Source organism: Leopardus geoffroyi, chromosome B2, assembly GCF_018350155.1.
Source record: "Leopardus geoffroyi isolate Oge1 chromosome B2, O.geoffroyi_Oge1_pat1.0, whole genome shotgun sequence".
Lineage (NCBI taxonomy): Eukaryota > Metazoa > Chordata > Mammalia > Carnivora > Felidae > Leopardus > Leopardus geoffroyi.
This window is the reverse complement of record NC_059332.1, coordinates 90,989,345-91,008,648: the sequence shown is the minus strand read 5'-3', so window position 1 is coordinate 91,008,648 and position 19,304 is coordinate 90,989,345. Positions and strand designations below refer to the sequence as shown.

Sequence of the window (19,304 nt, the reverse complement as noted above, 5' to 3'; positions counted from 1 at the left end):
GGCTCCAGGCCCTGACCTGTCAGCACAGAGCCTGATGCGGGGCTGGAACTCACAAACCTTGAGATCATGACCTGAGCTGAAGTCGGACGCTGAACCGACTGAACCACCCAGGCACCCCTGTTCTTTTTTGTTTTTTTAAACAAAAACAACAGTCACTTCGCTGTTTGACTGTATTGTAGAATATTAACATTGTTTTCTAATAGGTTGGAATTTTATTGCTTATGGTCCTTTGACAGTTTTACAATTAATACCTTCACTTAAAGATTGATACTAGGAAAAGAAGATTTGTTAACAGTCTTTAGGTAGATTTTTCCTCTAGCAGTGATACAGTTTTACTACAGAGAACAGTTGACCTTCTTTACAATGGGAGCTGTTTTGCATTTCTATGGCAATTAAAATAAGGCTATAGTCTATACAATTAGTTAATATTACTGTCTTAAACTTATTGTTTTCTCACCTCACCTAATCAAGGCTCTTTTTACAAGTTACTTTATATTAGAGATAACAACAAGATTTTAAAATCTGAAAATGTATAAGGACTACATGCAATTCCATGTCATTCATTTATTCTTGTAGTCTTTTAAACACTTTTTTTCCTGAGGGAAAAAAGTGACAGATCTAATGAAACTCATTAAAAAAAATTTTTTTTTTTCAACGTTTATTTATTTTTGGGACAGAGAGAGACAGAGCATGAACGGGGGAGGGGCAGAGAGAGAGGGAGACACAGAATCGGAAACAGGCTCCAGGCTCTGAGCCATCAGCCCAGAGCCTGACGCGGGGCTCGAACTCACAGACCGTGAGATCATGACCTGGCTGAAGTCGGATGCTCAACCGACTGCGCCACCCAAGCGCCCCTAATGAAACTCATTTAAATATAACTTTTTATCTTGGGATATATCCAACAATACAAAAGAAAGGGAAAAATAAGATGAACTTTTGTATACCTATGACCCATTGAAACAACTTAATTCAATTTATGGCCAATCTTTTTTTTAGTTTATTTATTTATTTTCATAATCTCCACACCCAGGGTCAGGCTCACACTCATGACCCTAAGATCAGAATTGCATGCTCTTCTTGCTAAAACAGCCAGGCACCTTTGTGGCCAGTCTTATTTCTATGTTTCTCCATTTTCTTCCCCCTAAACCCAGATTAATTAGCATAAATTAACATTTTAAATTGGAAAACTGAGGCAGGGAAGTAAAAACGAATTATGCAATATCATTAGTACAACCGAAATGAAAATTACAGTTTTCTGTCTGACCCACTACTTTTTCATTTGGTCAGAGGTCTTCATGAGGTTTAATCCTTGGGTCGAGGCCACTGGTATAAAGTGAAATTTGTATTGCTTTATATGGCAGTTCTTAAGAATGGAAAGATTTATAGTCTTAAGAATAAAAGTATGTATAGATAAGAATCTCCTCAGTGGGGTTCCTGGGTGAGTCAGTCGGTTGGCCGTCCAGCTCTTGGTTCTGGCTCAGGTCATGATCTTGTGGTTCATGGGTTTGGGCCCTATGTCCGGCCCCATGCTGACAGTGTGGAGCCTGCTTGTAATTCTTTCTCCCTTTCTCTCTGCCCCTCCCCCACTGACATGCACTCTCTCCAAATAAATAAATGAATAGACTTAAAAAAAATTTATTAAAAAAAAGAATCTTCTGGATGCGCAACTGTTTTAGGATCATACTTAGGAAAACAGTACTAATTTGAATATAGTAAACCCACATTTGGAATCTAGTTATGTGCAGTATGGTCCAAGCTGTGGTAAAAACAAGCAGAAAAATGGAAAAGAGGCATGTGGGCTATTACCAAATGTTATTATCTGAATATCGGACTTTTTCATCTTTTTTTTTTTTTTCCTCCAAAGTAGTCTCCAAGCCCAATGTGGGGCTTGAACTCATGACTCTCAGATCAGGAGTCGATGCGCTTTTGACTGAGGTGGCCACATTCCCCTGGATGTTGGGCTTTTTGCTTTGTTTACTTTGCTGTATAAAAATAATTACATAATGAATATTCATGTGATTAAAACTATAAAAAATAAATTTTTATTAAACATATCTTTTAAAATGTGATATTTAAAAAACATACCTTTTAAAATGTGATTTTTTTAAAAATCACATTTAAATAAAGCTCCTTCTCAGAGCTTAGTTAAAAAGCAATTTTGAATTCTTGGTAGTGCCAGGTTGTATAATATAATGCAAAATATATGCAATAAGTGATGGCTTTGAGGAAACCTTTGACCAGTGTCTCTGTATTATGCTGTTTCAGGTGAAGCGGTCTAAACTTCATGAACAAATTGTAGACTTGGATGTTACATGGAAGAAGATAGTAAAATTTTTGAATGAAAAACTGGAGAAGAGTGAAATGCAAAGTGTAAATGAAGACTTAAAAGATATATTGCAGGCTGCAAAACAAATAGGTATAGTTTTGTTTTGTTTCATTTCATTTTGTTTTATAGAACCAGTAAGGTTCAAAAATAGGTTCCTTTTAAACTGTATGCCATATGGCGAAAGGCTAAAGTTTCCAGACAAGTATTTATAATTATGAAAGATACTCTTATATATCTCAGAGCTTGGGATAGAGTCGTAGAAGCAGAATTAAATTAGTAATTCGTGTACAATCAAACATGACAGGTTCATAGGAATTTAGAGTTTGAAAACCACAATTATGTTTCAGGTAAGGAGAGGGTAAATGAAAATTTTAACGTAGCTTGAAAGAACCTTAAAAACCATGTAGCTCAATTTCTTATAGATGCCCATCAACACATAGTGAGGGGCAGCACTGAAACTAAACTTTGCTTCTATTCCTGTTGTACACTAATATTCTCATCAATTGATTGTATTTGAAGGAAATTATAATTAGAGATTTTAATACTATATATTAATATAGGTTACTTTTCCAAGGTTAAAAAAAAATAAACAAATGATTCTTTGTTAAAACATCTGAGTTTGTTCATTGGAATTCATCCTCTCATTCTAGACTCTGATAATTAAAAAGCATAGTTAACTCTACTGTAGTTCTAAATTTAGGTTTGTACCCAGAAAGTTCATGCTGATACTCTGGCCCTGTGAGATCTGGCCTCCACCTTTCTCTCTGACCTTGAGTCATCCTTGTCCTCACTAATTATGCTTCATTAGACACTGGCCTTTTCTCACTTCTTCAGTCCAAGTTGGTGCCTGTTTTACCGTCTTTATACGTGTTATTCCCTGTGTTGAGAATGTTCTTTTAGCCTACTCTTAGAGTGGTTAGATCTTTTCTTGTTATTTTGAACTCCACTAAAAACTTATGTCTTTAATGAGGCCCTAGCTGACCATCCAATCTCAAGTTGTTACTCAGTCACTCTTTATCATATAACCTCAGTAACATTTTCTCCATAACATTTATCATTATCTGATATGTTCCTTGTTTGTTTATTGCCTGTGTTTTGCTACTAGGATGTAAGTTTCATAAGAATAGGATCTTAGTTTTCTTGTTCAACACTTCATCCTTGGTGCTTAGAATAATGCTTTGTGTGTTTTAGGGTCTTAAAATTCACTTGATAAATAAATGAAGAGGTTTTCATAGATGGTTTTTTGGTAGAGGAAAATTTAGATTCTTTATCATATGCTGGTTGGCAGTTTTCTGGCCTACACCAACTTTGGGGAGGGTGTTTCTGTTAGATCTCATATACTTGACTTATTTATGATCATCAAACTTTAAAATTTGTTCTTCATAGATAGCACACTTTGATGTATTATTTGTCATTGGTTTGTAATATAACATAAAATTTAACGTCATTGTTTTAAGTTGTGAATGTACAAAATGAATGTCATGTATATATATATATATATTTTTTTTAATGTTTATTTTATTTTTGAGACAGAGAGAGACAGAGCATGAACGGGGGAGGGTCAGAGAGAGAGGGAGACACAGAATCTGAAACAGGCTCCAGGCTCCGAGCTGTCAGCACAGAGCCTGACATGGGGCTTGAACCCACGGACCGCGAGATCATGACCTGAGCCGAGGTCAGACGCTTAACCGACTGAGCCACCCAGGCGCCCCTCATGTATATTTTTATAGTTAGATTATCTTCTGAAGTTCAAGGGCTTTAATAAGTAAAGGATTTTTTTGTTGTTGTTGTTTAAGCCTAGGGGAAATAAAGCATACTTTGATGAGATTTGTGATAGCATTTGGCATAGAATCACACTTTATATTTTAAAAATAAAGAGGTAGTTAAAATTCATTGGAAAATTGAGGCAAAAATGCAGAGTCTTCAGTTTACCTAGATCAACTTGACCAGGGTCTTAACCCTTTGGGACTTCCTATTTTAGGATATTTTCATTTCTGAGATGTTAGGGCCATTGTGAAGAGGGGGTGGTCTGACTAAAGAACTTTTCAAAAACTGTAGAAGAGTGTCTTTCCTCTTCTTTGGTTCAGTTGTAAAAATGACTCAAAATACTGGGGTGTCTGGGTGCCACAGTCAGTTAAGCATCCAACTCTTGATCTTGGCTCAGGTCATGATCTCAGTTTGTGACTTTGAGCCCTTCATTGGACTCTGTGTTGATGGCCATCAGCACAGAGTCTGCTTGGGATTCTGTCTCTCCTCTCTGCCCCTCCTCCACTTGTGCATGCTCTCCCTCCCTCCCTCTCTCTCTAAATAAATAAAACTTACAAAACATTTTTGAGAAAATGACTCAAAACACTCAGCAAAAACAGTTAAAATATTGAGTTTATCCAGTACCATGGCTAAATTATTTATTTAAATAATGTGGAAAGTAAGATTTTTTTAAAAAGATTTATTTAATTAATTTATTTTAGAGAGTGTGGGCAGGGGAGAGGGATGGAGGGAGGGAGGGGGAGAGAGAGAGAGAGAGAGAGAATGAATGAATGAATGAATCTTAAGCAGGTTCCATGTTCAGCACAGAGCCCAACATGGGGCTCTATCCCATGACCTTGACCTGAACCGAAATCAGCATACTGAGCCACCCCGGCACCCTGGAAATTAAGATCTTTTAAAAATAGGTTTCCCTTTAGATTTCTTCCCTGAGTATCTCTGACAAGTCAAAAATCATTGTTTTACATATCAGTCATTAAATGTAATCCTAGGAGTTTTACCTGTTGGCAAAACTTTCTGATACATACTCAGGGACTAATCTATTGATTGATGTGTTTAAGGAATTGATTATTTTGAGATACAGTATCTCAAAAGAATATTTTCATGACAGAGAAAACCTTAGGGTTGGATTTAGGCAAATGCTCTGTTGTGTCTACTTTTAAATGCTATGTTTAAGTTGAATAAGTATTAGCTTTAGCGAAACTAATAGTTGACTAGTAGTCAGCCACTCTTTCTGAATAAAAATACTGCTGATACTGGAAGCCTAATTAACATTAGCAACTTTGAAAAGATTAGTCTCATGGGAAAAATGTTTTTGTGATTTTTTATATTGCTTTTTAACACAGGTAATTTGGTATAATTGTATTCAAGAGAGTAAAAGAATAAAGAAAAAATAATCACTCCTATTTCAATTGAACATAATAGTATAAGGCACTTGTTTAAGACTATGATATCAACTAGTCATTGTAATGGGTATTTTAAGCTGGTAAGGAACATCAGAGAACATCTGGTCCAGTCTCTTTATTTTGTATGTAAAGTGCTAGACCTGTGAAGGTTAACTGAATCCCATGGTTGAGTCATGGTGAAGATAGACTAGACCCTGAAGTAGAACATGATGGAAATACTAGATTCTTTCCTTTTCTTGTAGTCAGAGGTCATGTACTGTTAAGCCAACTTTTCAGCTATTCTTTTTTTTTAATATGGTATTTTACATGTTTTTTTAATTTTAATTTTTAAAAATTTTTAAAAATTTACATTCAAGTTAGCATATAGTGCAACAATGATTTCAGGGGTAGATTCCTTCAGCTATTCTTAAATGCACTCTTTTTACATTGTTTATCATTGCTTTAGTTTAGGCTTTTGTCATCTCTTGTCTAATTTACTGCAGAAGCCTATTGCCTCAGCTTTCCTTTCTTACTCAACTTCTTTACTCTTACTACACTTATCTTTGTAAAAAGCAATGCTCATTTTTTATTTTCATATTACTCTTTAGACCAAATTCATTTGAATGGACATAATAAAAGTTTCTTTATGAATTCAAACAATTTGCCTTTTCATTCATTTCCTTGCCTTTCTACCAAATGTAATCTTTACTACTAACATATGCAATGTTGACTTAAGTTCCTGAACAGTGCTTACTGTTTTTTTCTGTCTTTTATATGTTAAAATAACTTTCCCCTTGTGTTCACCTGGTCAGATGTTCCTCATCTCCTACGAAATGGCTTAGGTTTCATTCATGTCCTCTGTTATCCTTTCTAATCTTAGTAGATAGTGTTCCATTAGACTATCATCTATTCCATACTTTTTTATAGTATGGAATACTAGCACCTACTATGGTGGAATGGATACATACAGATGATCAATAAATAAGAGAAGTATTGAGAATTCAACTAATAGTACTTTGTGGTCTTTAGTACTTCTGCTCTTGACAATGGACAGTGTCTTACCGGTAGCAGCTTCTTTTTTTTTTGTTACTTTGAAGTATTTTTTTCTCTCAGATTTACATTTAATATATTCCCATACCATTTTACAATTTTATTCTCCCTTCAATATTATTTTAATGATAAACTTAGCTTTAGAGAGAAAACATTATAAATTATGGCCCTTAACCTTAATTTAAGTACTCATTGTAGACATAGCGATCTCCTCCATGGATTTTGAAGGATAAGCATAGTCATATTAACCTATGTTCTGTTGGTGGTGAAACTTTTGTCAATATATTTTATGTGCTCTAAGTACAAACATTTTTTAAAATAAAGAGGTCAGGATTGAGAGTGTCAATCGATAAAATGCATCATGTATTAGGCGTGTGTATCTGTTACTTAGAGTTTTAAATTCTCATTCCAGGAGGCTTATAAGCCTTCCACAGTGTAGTTAGAGAAACTAGAATTGGTGGTCAAGAATGTAGGGAAGGTAATTAGAAAGACCCATCACTTCCCTACTCAGCTATGTAACTTAATCTCTCCCAGAGCAAGAACAGAATGATCTAATGCTTTTACTCTGTTCTGAATACAGATTAGGACTCAGCCAGAACTGAACTAGTTTTTTTCAGTATTCACATTGTTTCACCATAGGCAGACCTGTTTGTTTTGACTTCTCTGATTTATAATCCCTGCTTTATTTGGGTTTTGATGTTTTTATCGTTAATAACTTTGTCTTTAAGAAAAGTATGAATCAAAATGTATGTTGGACAGGAGCGACTTGCAAAGTGTGGTTTAGGGAAATTGGTAATCCATTACATTTTTTGAGTTGTAAAAGAAATAAGATTTTACTATAAAGAAGTGAGGAATCAAAACTGAGGGTAGAAAGCAGTTTATAAGGCAGTGACTGGAAAGGGGGGGGTCTCAGCAGACATTAGGTGTTAACAATGTCTAGATATTCTGTCTATATAACTAAGGCTTTGCATTTAGAATAATAAAAGGGCTGTTGTGTATTGGATGTGGCAGGAGATTTTTCAGGAGTATTTATGAAAAGTAGCTATCTTGAAAATTGCAAATTTCAAAAAAGTTTGGAGCTCCATGTCCCATAAATTGGCTAACAGGATAATTGGGAACAGCTCTCTGCTGAAAATATTAGAAAAACTGTAAAATATAAAATTTGTTTAACTACATCAGAGTCTACCAAAGCAAGAAGAATGGGATCAAGATCTGGAAGCAGACATAAACTCAGAAAATGTGATCCTGGCATTTGGGCCACTTTTTCGTAGAGGTGACTGTCCATTCCAGAAGAGGAAGCTGGATGGAGAAGAGGAGAATGAGAAGATGAGAAGAACTTTTGACAGATTTAAAGGACTAAGATGACAAAGATGATTAAAATGGCCAAAAGAGAAAATAGAAAATCTGAATATTTGACTTAAAGAAATTGAATCTGTAATTAAAAACCTGCATATAAAGAAATTTGTATGCCTTGATAGCTTGACTGGAGAGTGTCATATAATGTCATTTAAAGAGACATGAGATTATTGTAGATTAAAGAAGGTTACAGGCATATAATAATTAAATGTAATGTACTGTCATTGATTGAATCCTGAGTCAGAAAAAAGTAATAAAGACATTTTGTGGACCATTGTAGAAATTTGAATATGTAGTCTGGATATCATTAGGTGAGATTAGATCTGAGGTGAGTCAGGATATCCTAAATCTCAGGAGATGCATACTGCAATGTTTATAGTGAAATGTCATGAAGACTGCTATGTACTGGCAAATGGATCAATAAAAAAAAATACATATGAAATGTGTGTGTGAGAGAGAACACGAATGCACATGAGTGCACAAAATATTACTTAATGGATTAATAAATAGTGACATGTGGTGTGATTCATGTAATAAAGGTTTAAAAATCACATTATTTAGTAGATGAAGAAAAACTTTTTAATATCTAAAATGCAATTATAAGAATTCTTAGCAACTAGGAATAGAACTTTCTTAACTTGATAAATAATATACATTTAAAAAGCCTAGATCAAACATCTTATGCAATGATGCATTGTTAAAAAAGCTTCTCCCTTAAAACAGGAAATGAAATAACAATGCCAATCACCATTTGTTTTTCTCATTGTACTGAAGGTCCTTGCTAATAAGGCAAGAAAGAGTATAAAGACTGATAAAAACTGCCATTATTCACATAATTCTATCTTTAGAAAATGAATTTATTAGCAAGGTCAATATAAAAATCAATTTTATTTCTTCTTACTAGCAGCAAATTTTTTAAAATGCCATTTACAAAAACATTAAAAGTCATCAAATATCTAGAAGTAAATTTAACAAAAGATGTGCAAGATTTCCTCATGGGAAACTGAAATATTGAGAGAAATTAAGACCTAAATAAATGGAATAATATACAAAGGATTGGAATACTCATTATTATAAAGATACCATTTTTACTCAAATGACCTCCAGATTCAGTGCAATCCTAATCAAAATCTCTGCAGGTTTGTGTTTGAGAATGTGCATATGTATGTGGAAATTGACAAGATAATCTGAAAATTATATGGAAATTCAGAGGCAAAAAGCGGCCAAGTCAACCTTGAAAAATAGAGGGAATGGACTTATTATAAAGATTAGTAAACTAGACAGTTGTTGGTCTAAGGATAGGCATATAGACCAGTGGGATGGAATAGAGTCCAGACACTGACCCACAGATATAGGGCTCTTTCTTTACCATGAACACCATTAAGTAGTGAAGCATGGTTGTTTTTTCAGTACATGGTGCTGGGTCAACTGTATATGCATATGAAAAAATTATACCTGTACAGATAATTCTAAGCAGCTTATAAAATAAAACATGAGGCTCAAAACAATAAATCTTCTAAAGATAAAGAATATCTTCATGATCTTTATGGAAAATTATATTAAGTAGTAAACAGAAAGCCTTCCTAAAGGGAATGACTGGTAAATTGAATTACATTAAAACATATTTTTTTATTCTTTGAAAGTAAAAAGGCAAGTCACAGAGTAGGAGAATATAGCTTCAATATATATGACCCCAAAGAGAGTTTGTATCTACATTAATTATGAACTTATACAAATTAATAAGAAAAGGTAATCCTATATAAAAAGGAGCAAGAGCCTTGAACAAGCACTTTGCAGATGTAGAAGATAATTGAATGGCTAGTAAACATAAAAAGGTAGGTGTCCAACCTTATTGGTAATCAGAGAGATGCCACTAACATGTGCACTGATAAGAATGGTTAAAATTTAAAAGAACAACATACATACCAATTGTTGGTCAGGTTCAAGAATGTGAAATAAGAATTTGCATGCATTGCTGGGTAGAGTTTAAATTGGTATGGCTGTTTTGAATAACAATATCTGCTGTTGTTGGACAAGTGAAATTTTAAGTTTTGCTATATATATCATCCAGTAATGTACATATATCCAGTATATCCAGTAACAGTTCCTGCACATATATACAAAAGACCAGTGCATTTATGGCAACATTATTTATAATAGCTTTAAAGTGGAAACAACCCAGTTCACTGTTAACTAGTGGGACATAGATAAATTATGATATGTAGACTACCTTATACCAATAAGGAACTAGAATTGTACATGTAACATTGTAAATGAATCTTACAGTGTTGAGTGGAAGCAGCCAAACACAAAAGGACAGGATGGTAATTGTGTTTATATGAAATTGAGAAAACTAGGCCCGATTAATCTCTGTTTCAGAAGTCAGGATAGTGGCTACTTTTGAGGAAGCAGGTAATGACTGGGGGTGGACTTCGAAGTTTCTGGGGAGCTGATTATCTCTTTCTGGAAGTAGTTTTCGAAATTACATAAGTACATTCATTTTGTGATAATTCTTTGAGCTGTATGTGTACTGTATATGTTCTTGTTTTATTCAATAAAAATATGGCTTTTATCATTTTTCTTGAAATATTTCAGACTGATAAAAATAAAAACATAACAAATACTTGTGTATTCACAATTTAGCTTAACACTTGGCTGTCTTCAGTTTTTCTGTTTTAAGAAATAAAAAGGATGTGGTCAGAACTCGTTGTGAATACTGCTCAGCCTTTGGTAACCAGTATCACAAATATAATAAATAAATTTGTATTTATTATTCTCATGCCTATTTTTATTACATATTTATACATTCATAAATATGTATTAGGAATATATTCAGCTCAGATATCAAAGCCTACTGTGGTAACAGACCAAGTGGGTTTATGTTTTATCTCACAAACTCCCTCTGTAGGATTCAGCAACTTGGTAATAGTAGAGCCCAAGACTGCTAATAGCTTGCCTTTTCTTCATGTTTGTTGCCTTTTGTTCACCACGTGCTCCACATCTAGCCATCACATCTGTGCACTAGACATCTTTAGTTTTTTGAGAGTAGAGTAGTATGTTGTTAGATTTTCTGATAATTGATCAACCTTTGCATTTCTGAATACTACTTGCCTGTAGTTCTTTTTTTTTTTTTTTTTTTTTTAGATATGTGGATAGATCCAGTCAGTTAAAATGTTGTTTAGAATATTTACAACTATTTTGATTCAGTATTTTTTGTTTTGTTTTCATAATATTATTTTCCTATAGTTTAGGATGGTTTGAAGTTATGAGTTAATAGATGTACAAATTCGGTTCTTTCCTTTGTTGGTGAGTGGCTAATTAATACCACTAATCCTATTTCCTCGTCTGTAACAGTGATGGTAATTCTTATTTTTGTGTAGTTGTGATGTGAAGCAAGACTGCAAAGTGTCTAAAGTAAAGCTTGGTAAACATCTGTCAGTGAATAATTTTATTATAACCTACATGTACCAGTAGCTACTGGTACATGTAGGTACCAGTAGCTATTGGTACATGTAGGTACAAATAGTTGTTCTTTGTAGTTAAATGTTATGACAGATGTATGTGCCCAGTGATGTGGTGTTACAGAAAGTGCAGGAACAGTGCTTGGGTAAGTCAGGAAGGGATTCATGGAGAAGGGCAGTTGGGGCAGATTTAGATTTTGTTGTAGATGTTCAGGTCAGAGTTGTTATATTTATGTCTGTTTCGCCACAGAAATTACACAATGGAAGAGCTGAATAACTTAATGACATCATAGATGACTTTGCAAATGTATCAACTGTATAAACAGGAAGCTCAGATTACTTGAGAATATGGCAGAACAACTATAAATTGAATGGACATTGTAGCAATGGCAAGAGTTGGAAATAGGATCAAATTTTTACAGTTTATGAAGTTTATCAGTATATTATTCTTTATTTACAAATTATTATTTGTAAGTAATTTACACTGCATTCCTTAGTAGAGGCATTTTTAAGGTACAGTTGATTTTCTTTATAGTATTGTCAAATATATTACTAAGCATCTGATAAATGGATACAGAACTGAAGAAAAACTTTACGGCACCTGTTTTTTGTTTGTTTTGTTTTTTAATTTTTTCTCTTGAATGTTAAAGTTTAAAATGCCAGTTAGATCTCAGGGAGGTATGTGATTTGCTCAAAGTTACAGTTTATTTCCTTACTGATGCTCAAAATAATGGTTTCACTATTATAAATGAAATTGACAATTTTATATGAACTTGAGATTTTGATGTTACCTGGTTGCTTGGGAAGTCAAGTTGTAATTTGATGCAGGATTTTATAGTACTAGAAATGATAATATAGTGGCTGGATGCTGACTTGAAGTCTACACTGTAAGATAAGTATTCACATTTTGTAATTAATAACACAAAATTAAATGGCTGACTTTAAAACATGGGGAAGTGCATTGGACTATTTTTAGTCTCTTGTACTCTTCTTTTTCTCTACCAAGTATGTTTCTCTGTTTTCCTTTATTTGCTAACCCTGAAGGCAATGATTTCTATATAAGTGTAGACTAATCTTAACATTTAAGCAAGTACTTAGAGTTATTGAACATTTCTTGAATACTGTGCCTACTTAATGTGAGGTTTTGTTGTAGGTGCTTTGATGTAGTTACACTCTTAAATGAAATCCATTATATTAAATTGTATTACTTAGGCAATTTTAAATTTGTCTCACATAAATTGTTCCATTTATTCCCCCAAAAGCATATGGTAAATGGTTATCTGTATTATAAATTTGTTTGATAATTTGGTAATTTGAAAGATGGTATAATGCAAAAACAAATGATCCTGCTCTTATAGTCTTAGTATGTTATTTAATCTCATGTACCTGAGTTTCTCTGTAAAATGAGGAAAATACTTGCAAGATTCACTTTAGACAATTTTAGATACTGTGCTTGTTAAAAAGCATACCAACAGAGACTGGAAGGGAATATGTAAAGGGAGAGATGTGATTGGGGAATGTAATAGTATATGATTAAGTTGAATCCTTATTTTTGTACCTTTTTATATGTGATGCTATCCTAGGAAAGTTTATAGCACAAATATTTTACATATTTGTAAAAAATTATCATAATTACCAGTTAAAAAATCAGTTAGCTAGTCTCCATGCAAATATAACATGTTTATAGTAGCTGGGCTATGTTGCTGATAATAACAAATGGAATGAACTTAAGTAACACTGATGCTGGGTTATAATATTATGGTATTTACAATTGCAGATCAAGTGTTCAGTAAAATGAACACTTAAAGTTTTGTATAACATGAAAAAGTAAATTTGACTGTTTTGAACATTTCAATATTAAAATATAAACATATAAGATACTTATAAAATATTTTCTGCTAAACATTGAAGATTTAACTGATCAAGGAACTCATTTGTTAACTTGTAAATGGAAATTCAAGCAGTTGATGGATATTTTTATTCAATTTTCAATTTAAAAATTTCTTATTCTGTTTTAGGAATTCCCCAGCTACTGTGGTGTAGGTTATTTGTTAAAAGTTATAATTTACAACTCTGTAATTCTCAGTATTAAAAGTATTTAGTATTAGAAGTAAATTTTGTATTGAGAATGACTTATGATTATAGTCATCACTCAACTCTGATTTTAAAAATTTGTTTTGTTAATCAGTTACCAGTTATATCTTTACAGTTTATTGTACATTTCACATCTTATTTTCTCTCAATGTAACTGAAGTAGGAAGGGCAAGTATTTATTACTAATATAGAGTATTCTAATAACCCTCTAAGCATCATATCTCTTTAAATGTGTTGCAGTTGAAGTGCCAGGTGATAGAGCCAGTTTTCTGATTTACAGTCTATCTTGTTTAGTGTTTTATGATAGAACATTTGATACTCAAATGGTTAAGTATCTCAACTAGCTTTCTTAAAGGTCTGGAGATACTAAGTTTCATTCAAGCTTTTGAGAGTTGATTATTTAGTGTATATCTTATTCTTTACTGATATTTTATCTTGACACAACTAAACTTATTAACATCCGCCTAGAAAGATTAGGACAGGCAGTGGTGTAAAACAGAAAAGACTTGAAGATTTGGGAGCTAATGTTAACTGTTCAAGAGTTTTAGCCTACGAAATCATTTAAAAGTTTATCAGTTTTACATTGTACATAAAATATGAGTACTACACTGTACATAAAGAGGTTATTTGTGAACAAATTTAATTTTCAGTACGGTGTAAGAAAAGGACTACTTTTTACAAGTTTACACTCCAGAAGCGCACCACACGTTTTCTGAGGTCTCTCCATGTGTGGCGCAGTTATTTGTGCACTGGTTCAGCTAGTTGACGGAGAAGCGCTTAGGTTTCCTGTCCGTTTCCCTTCTAACGCCATTTCTATTGAGGGGTGGTGGTGGGGCCTGCCAGACCAGTGACAGGCCAGACATCCAGCTGCATTCACTTTCTTCAAATGTTTTCTCCATGTTTTTCAAATACCTTTCATGTAGTTTAGTCACCAAAAGATCTGAGTGCTGGCTTCATGGGTGGGCAAGTGTTAGTAAACTATTGTGGCCCCTTTGTTGCTGCCAGCATGAGGCCACAGTTCTCTCCTCCAATCCTGAGCTACCTTCTCATCGGGGTGGTCGGCCAACGGCCAGCGTCCTATGATGACTATGTCATCACGTGCGGACTGTATGTGCTGGAATTCGTGTCGCGTCTCTGGGCACGGAAAACACGCGTGTGCGGTTGCTGCAAGGCAGCGGGGCAAAAAGTTGGCCTTGTGTGTTTTAGTGCCCCAGAGAAGTCCATCGTTTTCAAAATGCAGTACTCTCTTCGTTGGAAAGCCAACAGTAGCCATAAATGGTGTTTGCTAATGTTTCTCCAAAACAAACTTCCAGACTCCTGAATATCGCGGTGCTGGTTCACTTTTTAGAAACCACTTGGTGGTGTGAACATGTGTCTTACTCAAAGATACACCGGAGTAGGTTGTACGGGAGAGTGAATAGTTAGGCAAGGGTATTAACGTTTATGAAGCAACATTATCTAACTTAGACAGGGGCGCCTGGGTGGCTCAGTTGGGCGTCTGACTTCTGCTCAGGTTGTGATCTCCTGGTCCATGATCATGTTCCAGCCTGGTGTCAGGCTATGTGCTGACAGCTCAGAGCATGGAGCTTGCTTTGGATTCTGTGTCTCCCTCTCTCTCTCTGCACTTCCCCTGCTCGCACTCTCTCTCAAAAATAAATAAACATTAAAAAGATATTTTAAAGACTGTGTGTTTTGGGGAAATAGATATTACCAATGCTCATTTAAAAATTTGAAACCCTGAAAAAATGTTTTCGATCTTTATTTCTAAGAGCCTGTAGTTATTTTCTTTTTCTTCAAATGTGGACTCATAAGTTATCTTTTCTCTGATACCATGAAGATTATTTTCTGGTAAGATGTATGGATCCACTGCATTATATTTAACTAATGCAGTATATGCCTGTAGCATACTTTAACCAGAGATGTAATAATGGTATATAAATTAATTCCATTTTTGGTAAGAAATTAAGACTATTCTCTCATTTATTTATTTCCTAAAGTGATTTATCATTTATTTAGTAAAGGAGACTTAGGGATAAATCTACTTTCTGGGACTTTATAGGGAGTCATTGTGGTGTAGTAGAAGAACTTTATTTAGGAGTTACAAGACTGCTCTGAATCTTGTTTAATAAGTAAATACCTGTTTGATCTCTCCCAAATTATTTATCTCTGGGTCTCCATTTTAGCATCTGTAAGATGAAGCTAATTTTGTTAGGAAAGATTGAGATAATTTAATGGAAAAGTTCTTAGTAAGTTTAAGAAAAATCCCAAGGTGCAAAATATTTTTACAAAAGAATACATGTTTATATGTTAGATATAAAGTGAGTTTGAAAATGAGAGTTCATTTTTATTCAGACCTCAGTAGTCCCAGCCCTGTTGAATTATTTGTAGAATTATCACAATTCCTAAATGATTCAAAACCCAAATTCTCTAAGCATCATGTATAGACTAAGTAAAATGTAGATAAATGTTATTCAATTAATTAATTTTAAGCATTATTTAATTTATAGAAGCTTTTAGTCATGTATTTTCCTAAATAATAAAAGATTAATTATATGTCCCATACTGTTTTGTAAATTCTTTATAATCATACAAGTAGACTTTATACTTGAAGAAATCAGAAATAATAGCCATTGTAAAATTACTTTCACTCCTAAATTATTAGTCTTCCACACACCTGTGTAAGCATCAGATAAATTACTGAGGCAGTGTGGTATAGTGTAAAAACACTAGCCTGATATCACTGAGGCCTGGGTTTAGGTTAATTCAACAAATTTGTATTGAGACACCTGTTTTGGGGTATGAGCAGTGAAAGAGTACAACACTGTATCAATATTGATGCTCACCTTGAAAGAGGCAGTTAAGCTGGATTCTGAAACATGGGGAAAATTCCAACAATTAGAGGCCTTGGGGATGGTTACATAAAGGTGTGGAGACAGGCATAGAATAGAACAGGACCTGGTTTTTGGATGTTAAGATCTGAAGTTGGAAATGAATAATGGCGAGTGAGGATGGGAAAAAAGGATGGAGTCAGCTCCTGGGGTGACTTGAAAACAAAGTGTAGAAGTTTGGATTGAATATCAAGCTGTACTAGACTGCTTAAGATTTGTGATCAGTAATGATTGTAGCAATGTTTTCAGGAAGATACTAGTATTACATTACTAACTTTATTCCTTAAGCTCAGACACACTTTGAGGTCTTCTGAAGATTAAAATTATTTTTTTCTGCTCTCAGGCTATTCTTTGAATTCTATGACACAAATATAGGTTCTTTCCTTCTTTTATTTGGGAAAATCAGTGATGAGAAATTTATGCTTTAAAGAAATAGTGGCAGCTCCTTTACTTACTCTTATTTTGGTAAGGAATTTACTTCTGGCCTTTAAACAATGGATTTTTAAAAAATGTTTTGTAATATTGGCTAAGTTTATTTGAAAAGATTCTATTATGTCCATCCTTGATATTATTAAATGTTTTTGAGTGAAACTATATAAATCTATTTCTTGCCATCTGAGATTCACAGTACAAATTGGAAAGGAAGTTATAGATCTCCTGACGTTTTGTTCTAGCTCCAAAAGTCTATAATTCAGATGTATTTTAAACCTTATTTGGGTTTATTTAACCCATGAAAACTGTTCAAAAAAATCACTTTTAAGTAAGTTTTTACTTAACACCTCAAGTTGTTTTCAGAAAGAGGTAAAGAGTTGTTACTAGCGGGTTTCTCCTTTTTAGATGGAGAATGATTACTGATAATGATTTATTGACCTAATATTTTTCTTTGGGAATTTGGGAATAGACTTACAGGGATTTTTCTGCTCCTAAATTGGTTATCTTTATCAGTATACTTTCACTGTTGGAAGTACCCAGAAGAATATTGGTAGTAGTTTTTTTGAAGACAGTAACTTGATCTGTGATTCATTTGAGCTAATACTGTTTCTTTCATTTTCGAATAGTTGGAATAGATAATGGTAAAGAAGCAATTGAAAGTGCGGCTGCATTTCTCTTCAAGACATTTCACTTGAAGGACTCTGTCGGTCACAAAGAGACAAAGGCTATCAAACAGATGTTTGGTCCTTTTCCATCATCATCTGCCACTGCAGCTTGTAATGCTACTAATCGAATTATTTCTCGTTTTCGTCAAGACAATCTTACTGCTCTTATCCAGATGACAGAAGAAGAATATGGTGATAGAATTTTATTTGGTAAAAATTTAGCATTTTCATTTGACATGCATGATTTGGACCACTTTGACGAACTGCCAATAAATGGTGAACCCCAGAAAACTATAAGCCTTGATTATAAGAAGTTTCTGAATGAACATTTTCAGGAGCAGTCTACACCAGAGCTCAAGCCTGTGGAAAAAACAAACGACTCCTTTTTGTGGTGTGAAGTTGAGAAGTACTTAAATGCAACTTTAAATGAAATGGCTGAAGCAACAAGAATAGAAGATCTTTGCTGTACCTTATATGATATGCTTGCTTCTGTTAAAAGTGGTGATGAACTTCAGAATGAGGTATAGTTGAAGTTATTGAAGTTTTATATTAATGTGAATTACTTTAGTAGCCTTTTAAAACATGGATAGTTAACAAAGATGGTTTAATATCGTGCTGCTATAAATATGTAGCCAAATGGCTTATATAGTATGCATGCGTGTCTTTCCACTTAGTAGTTATAGGAGGACTGTAAGTGTGATGAATAGCAGAAGACTCCGAGGACAAGGTGTTAAGATGTCCTCTTGTCCTGGTTATTGGGACAGTCCTGGTTAAATCTGTTGTCCCATTATAATAACCAGTAGGGCCCCTTCTTCAAAAAGTGTATAGGTTTAAATAATAAGTCGTATGGCTACTCTACTAAAAAAGGTTAATGTTTATATATTGTTTTAGATTTCTAAGAGTTCTTTGATGAAAATTTAATTTCAAAATATTAGACATTTAATATATTGAATGACTTACTGATTTAGAAAAATATTTTTCACTAGTTTCTATGTTTGAAAGAATAAGCTTTGAAAAACAGACTGATCCAGAAATAATTGGTCTGTTTTGTATTATGGAGTAAAGAACTGTCTTAATAAGTTTTTTATATCACACAAAGGAAAATGTTATTTTAATTACTTTCTATGCCATGATTTAGTTATGTTACTCAAAATGATGAATTACAGCTACATAAAAGTTTATCTTAAGGTGTTGAGTTTTGCTGTCAATATTGGCATTATATTCCTTTCCTGTTATAAATTTAAAATGTCAATACAATTTTAATACTGGATAAATTGGGTGAGTAACATTTTTAATGAATTAAGAGAAGTGGCATATTGTTGTACAAAGGACACAGGCTTTGAAATCAGGTAGTCCTTCCTTTCCCCCTTAAAATGGTAGTAAGACTTTAGGTAATTGAATTTTCAGAGGCTGTTTTATTGTTGGGCTGTCTCCCAGGGCTATGAATGCAAAGATAATAGAATTGTTATAAACCTTAAATGAAGTATCATATGTGAAATGGTGAGTAGCATTTAGTAAATACTTATCACATGGTAGCTGTGATTGTTGTTATTATTTAAAAAAATGTTTTTTTTTAAATTTATTATTGAGAGACAGAGAGAGACAGACCATTAGCAGGGGAGGGGCAGAGAGAGAGGGAGACACAGAATCGGAAGCAGGCTCCAGCCTCTGAGCTGTAAGCACAGAGCCCAATGCGGGGCTCGAGATCATGGCCTGAGCCAAACTTGGACGCTTAACGGACTGAGCCACCCAGGTGCCCCTGTTATTATTATCTTAAATCACATGGAGTATCAGTCAGGAATACAGAAAAAAATACTAGTTATTTTTTCTTTTACAGAGAAAATTACTTAGCTAAACAGATATTGGAGGACTGACTCCATGGT

At 33.8% G+C, this 19,304-nt stretch overlaps 1 protein-coding gene across 4 annotated transcripts in view; it reads left to right on the top strand.

Annotated features, from left to right (window-relative positions):
* Nucleotides 1-19,304, top strand: part of ASCC3 (activating signal cointegrator 1 complex subunit 3) — a 355,335-nt gene that overhangs the window by 20,868 nt on the left and 315,163 nt on the right. For all 4 annotated transcript variants that reach the window (XM_045499142.1, XM_045499143.1, XM_045499144.1 and 1 more), the window contains exons 3-4: nt 2,266-2,416; nt 17,383-17,942. In XM_045499142.1, coding sequence (XP_045355098.1) covers nt 2,266-2,416; nt 17,383-17,942 — 711 coding nt within the window. The remainder of the gene's footprint in view (nt 1-2,265; nt 2,417-17,382; nt 17,943-19,304) is intronic.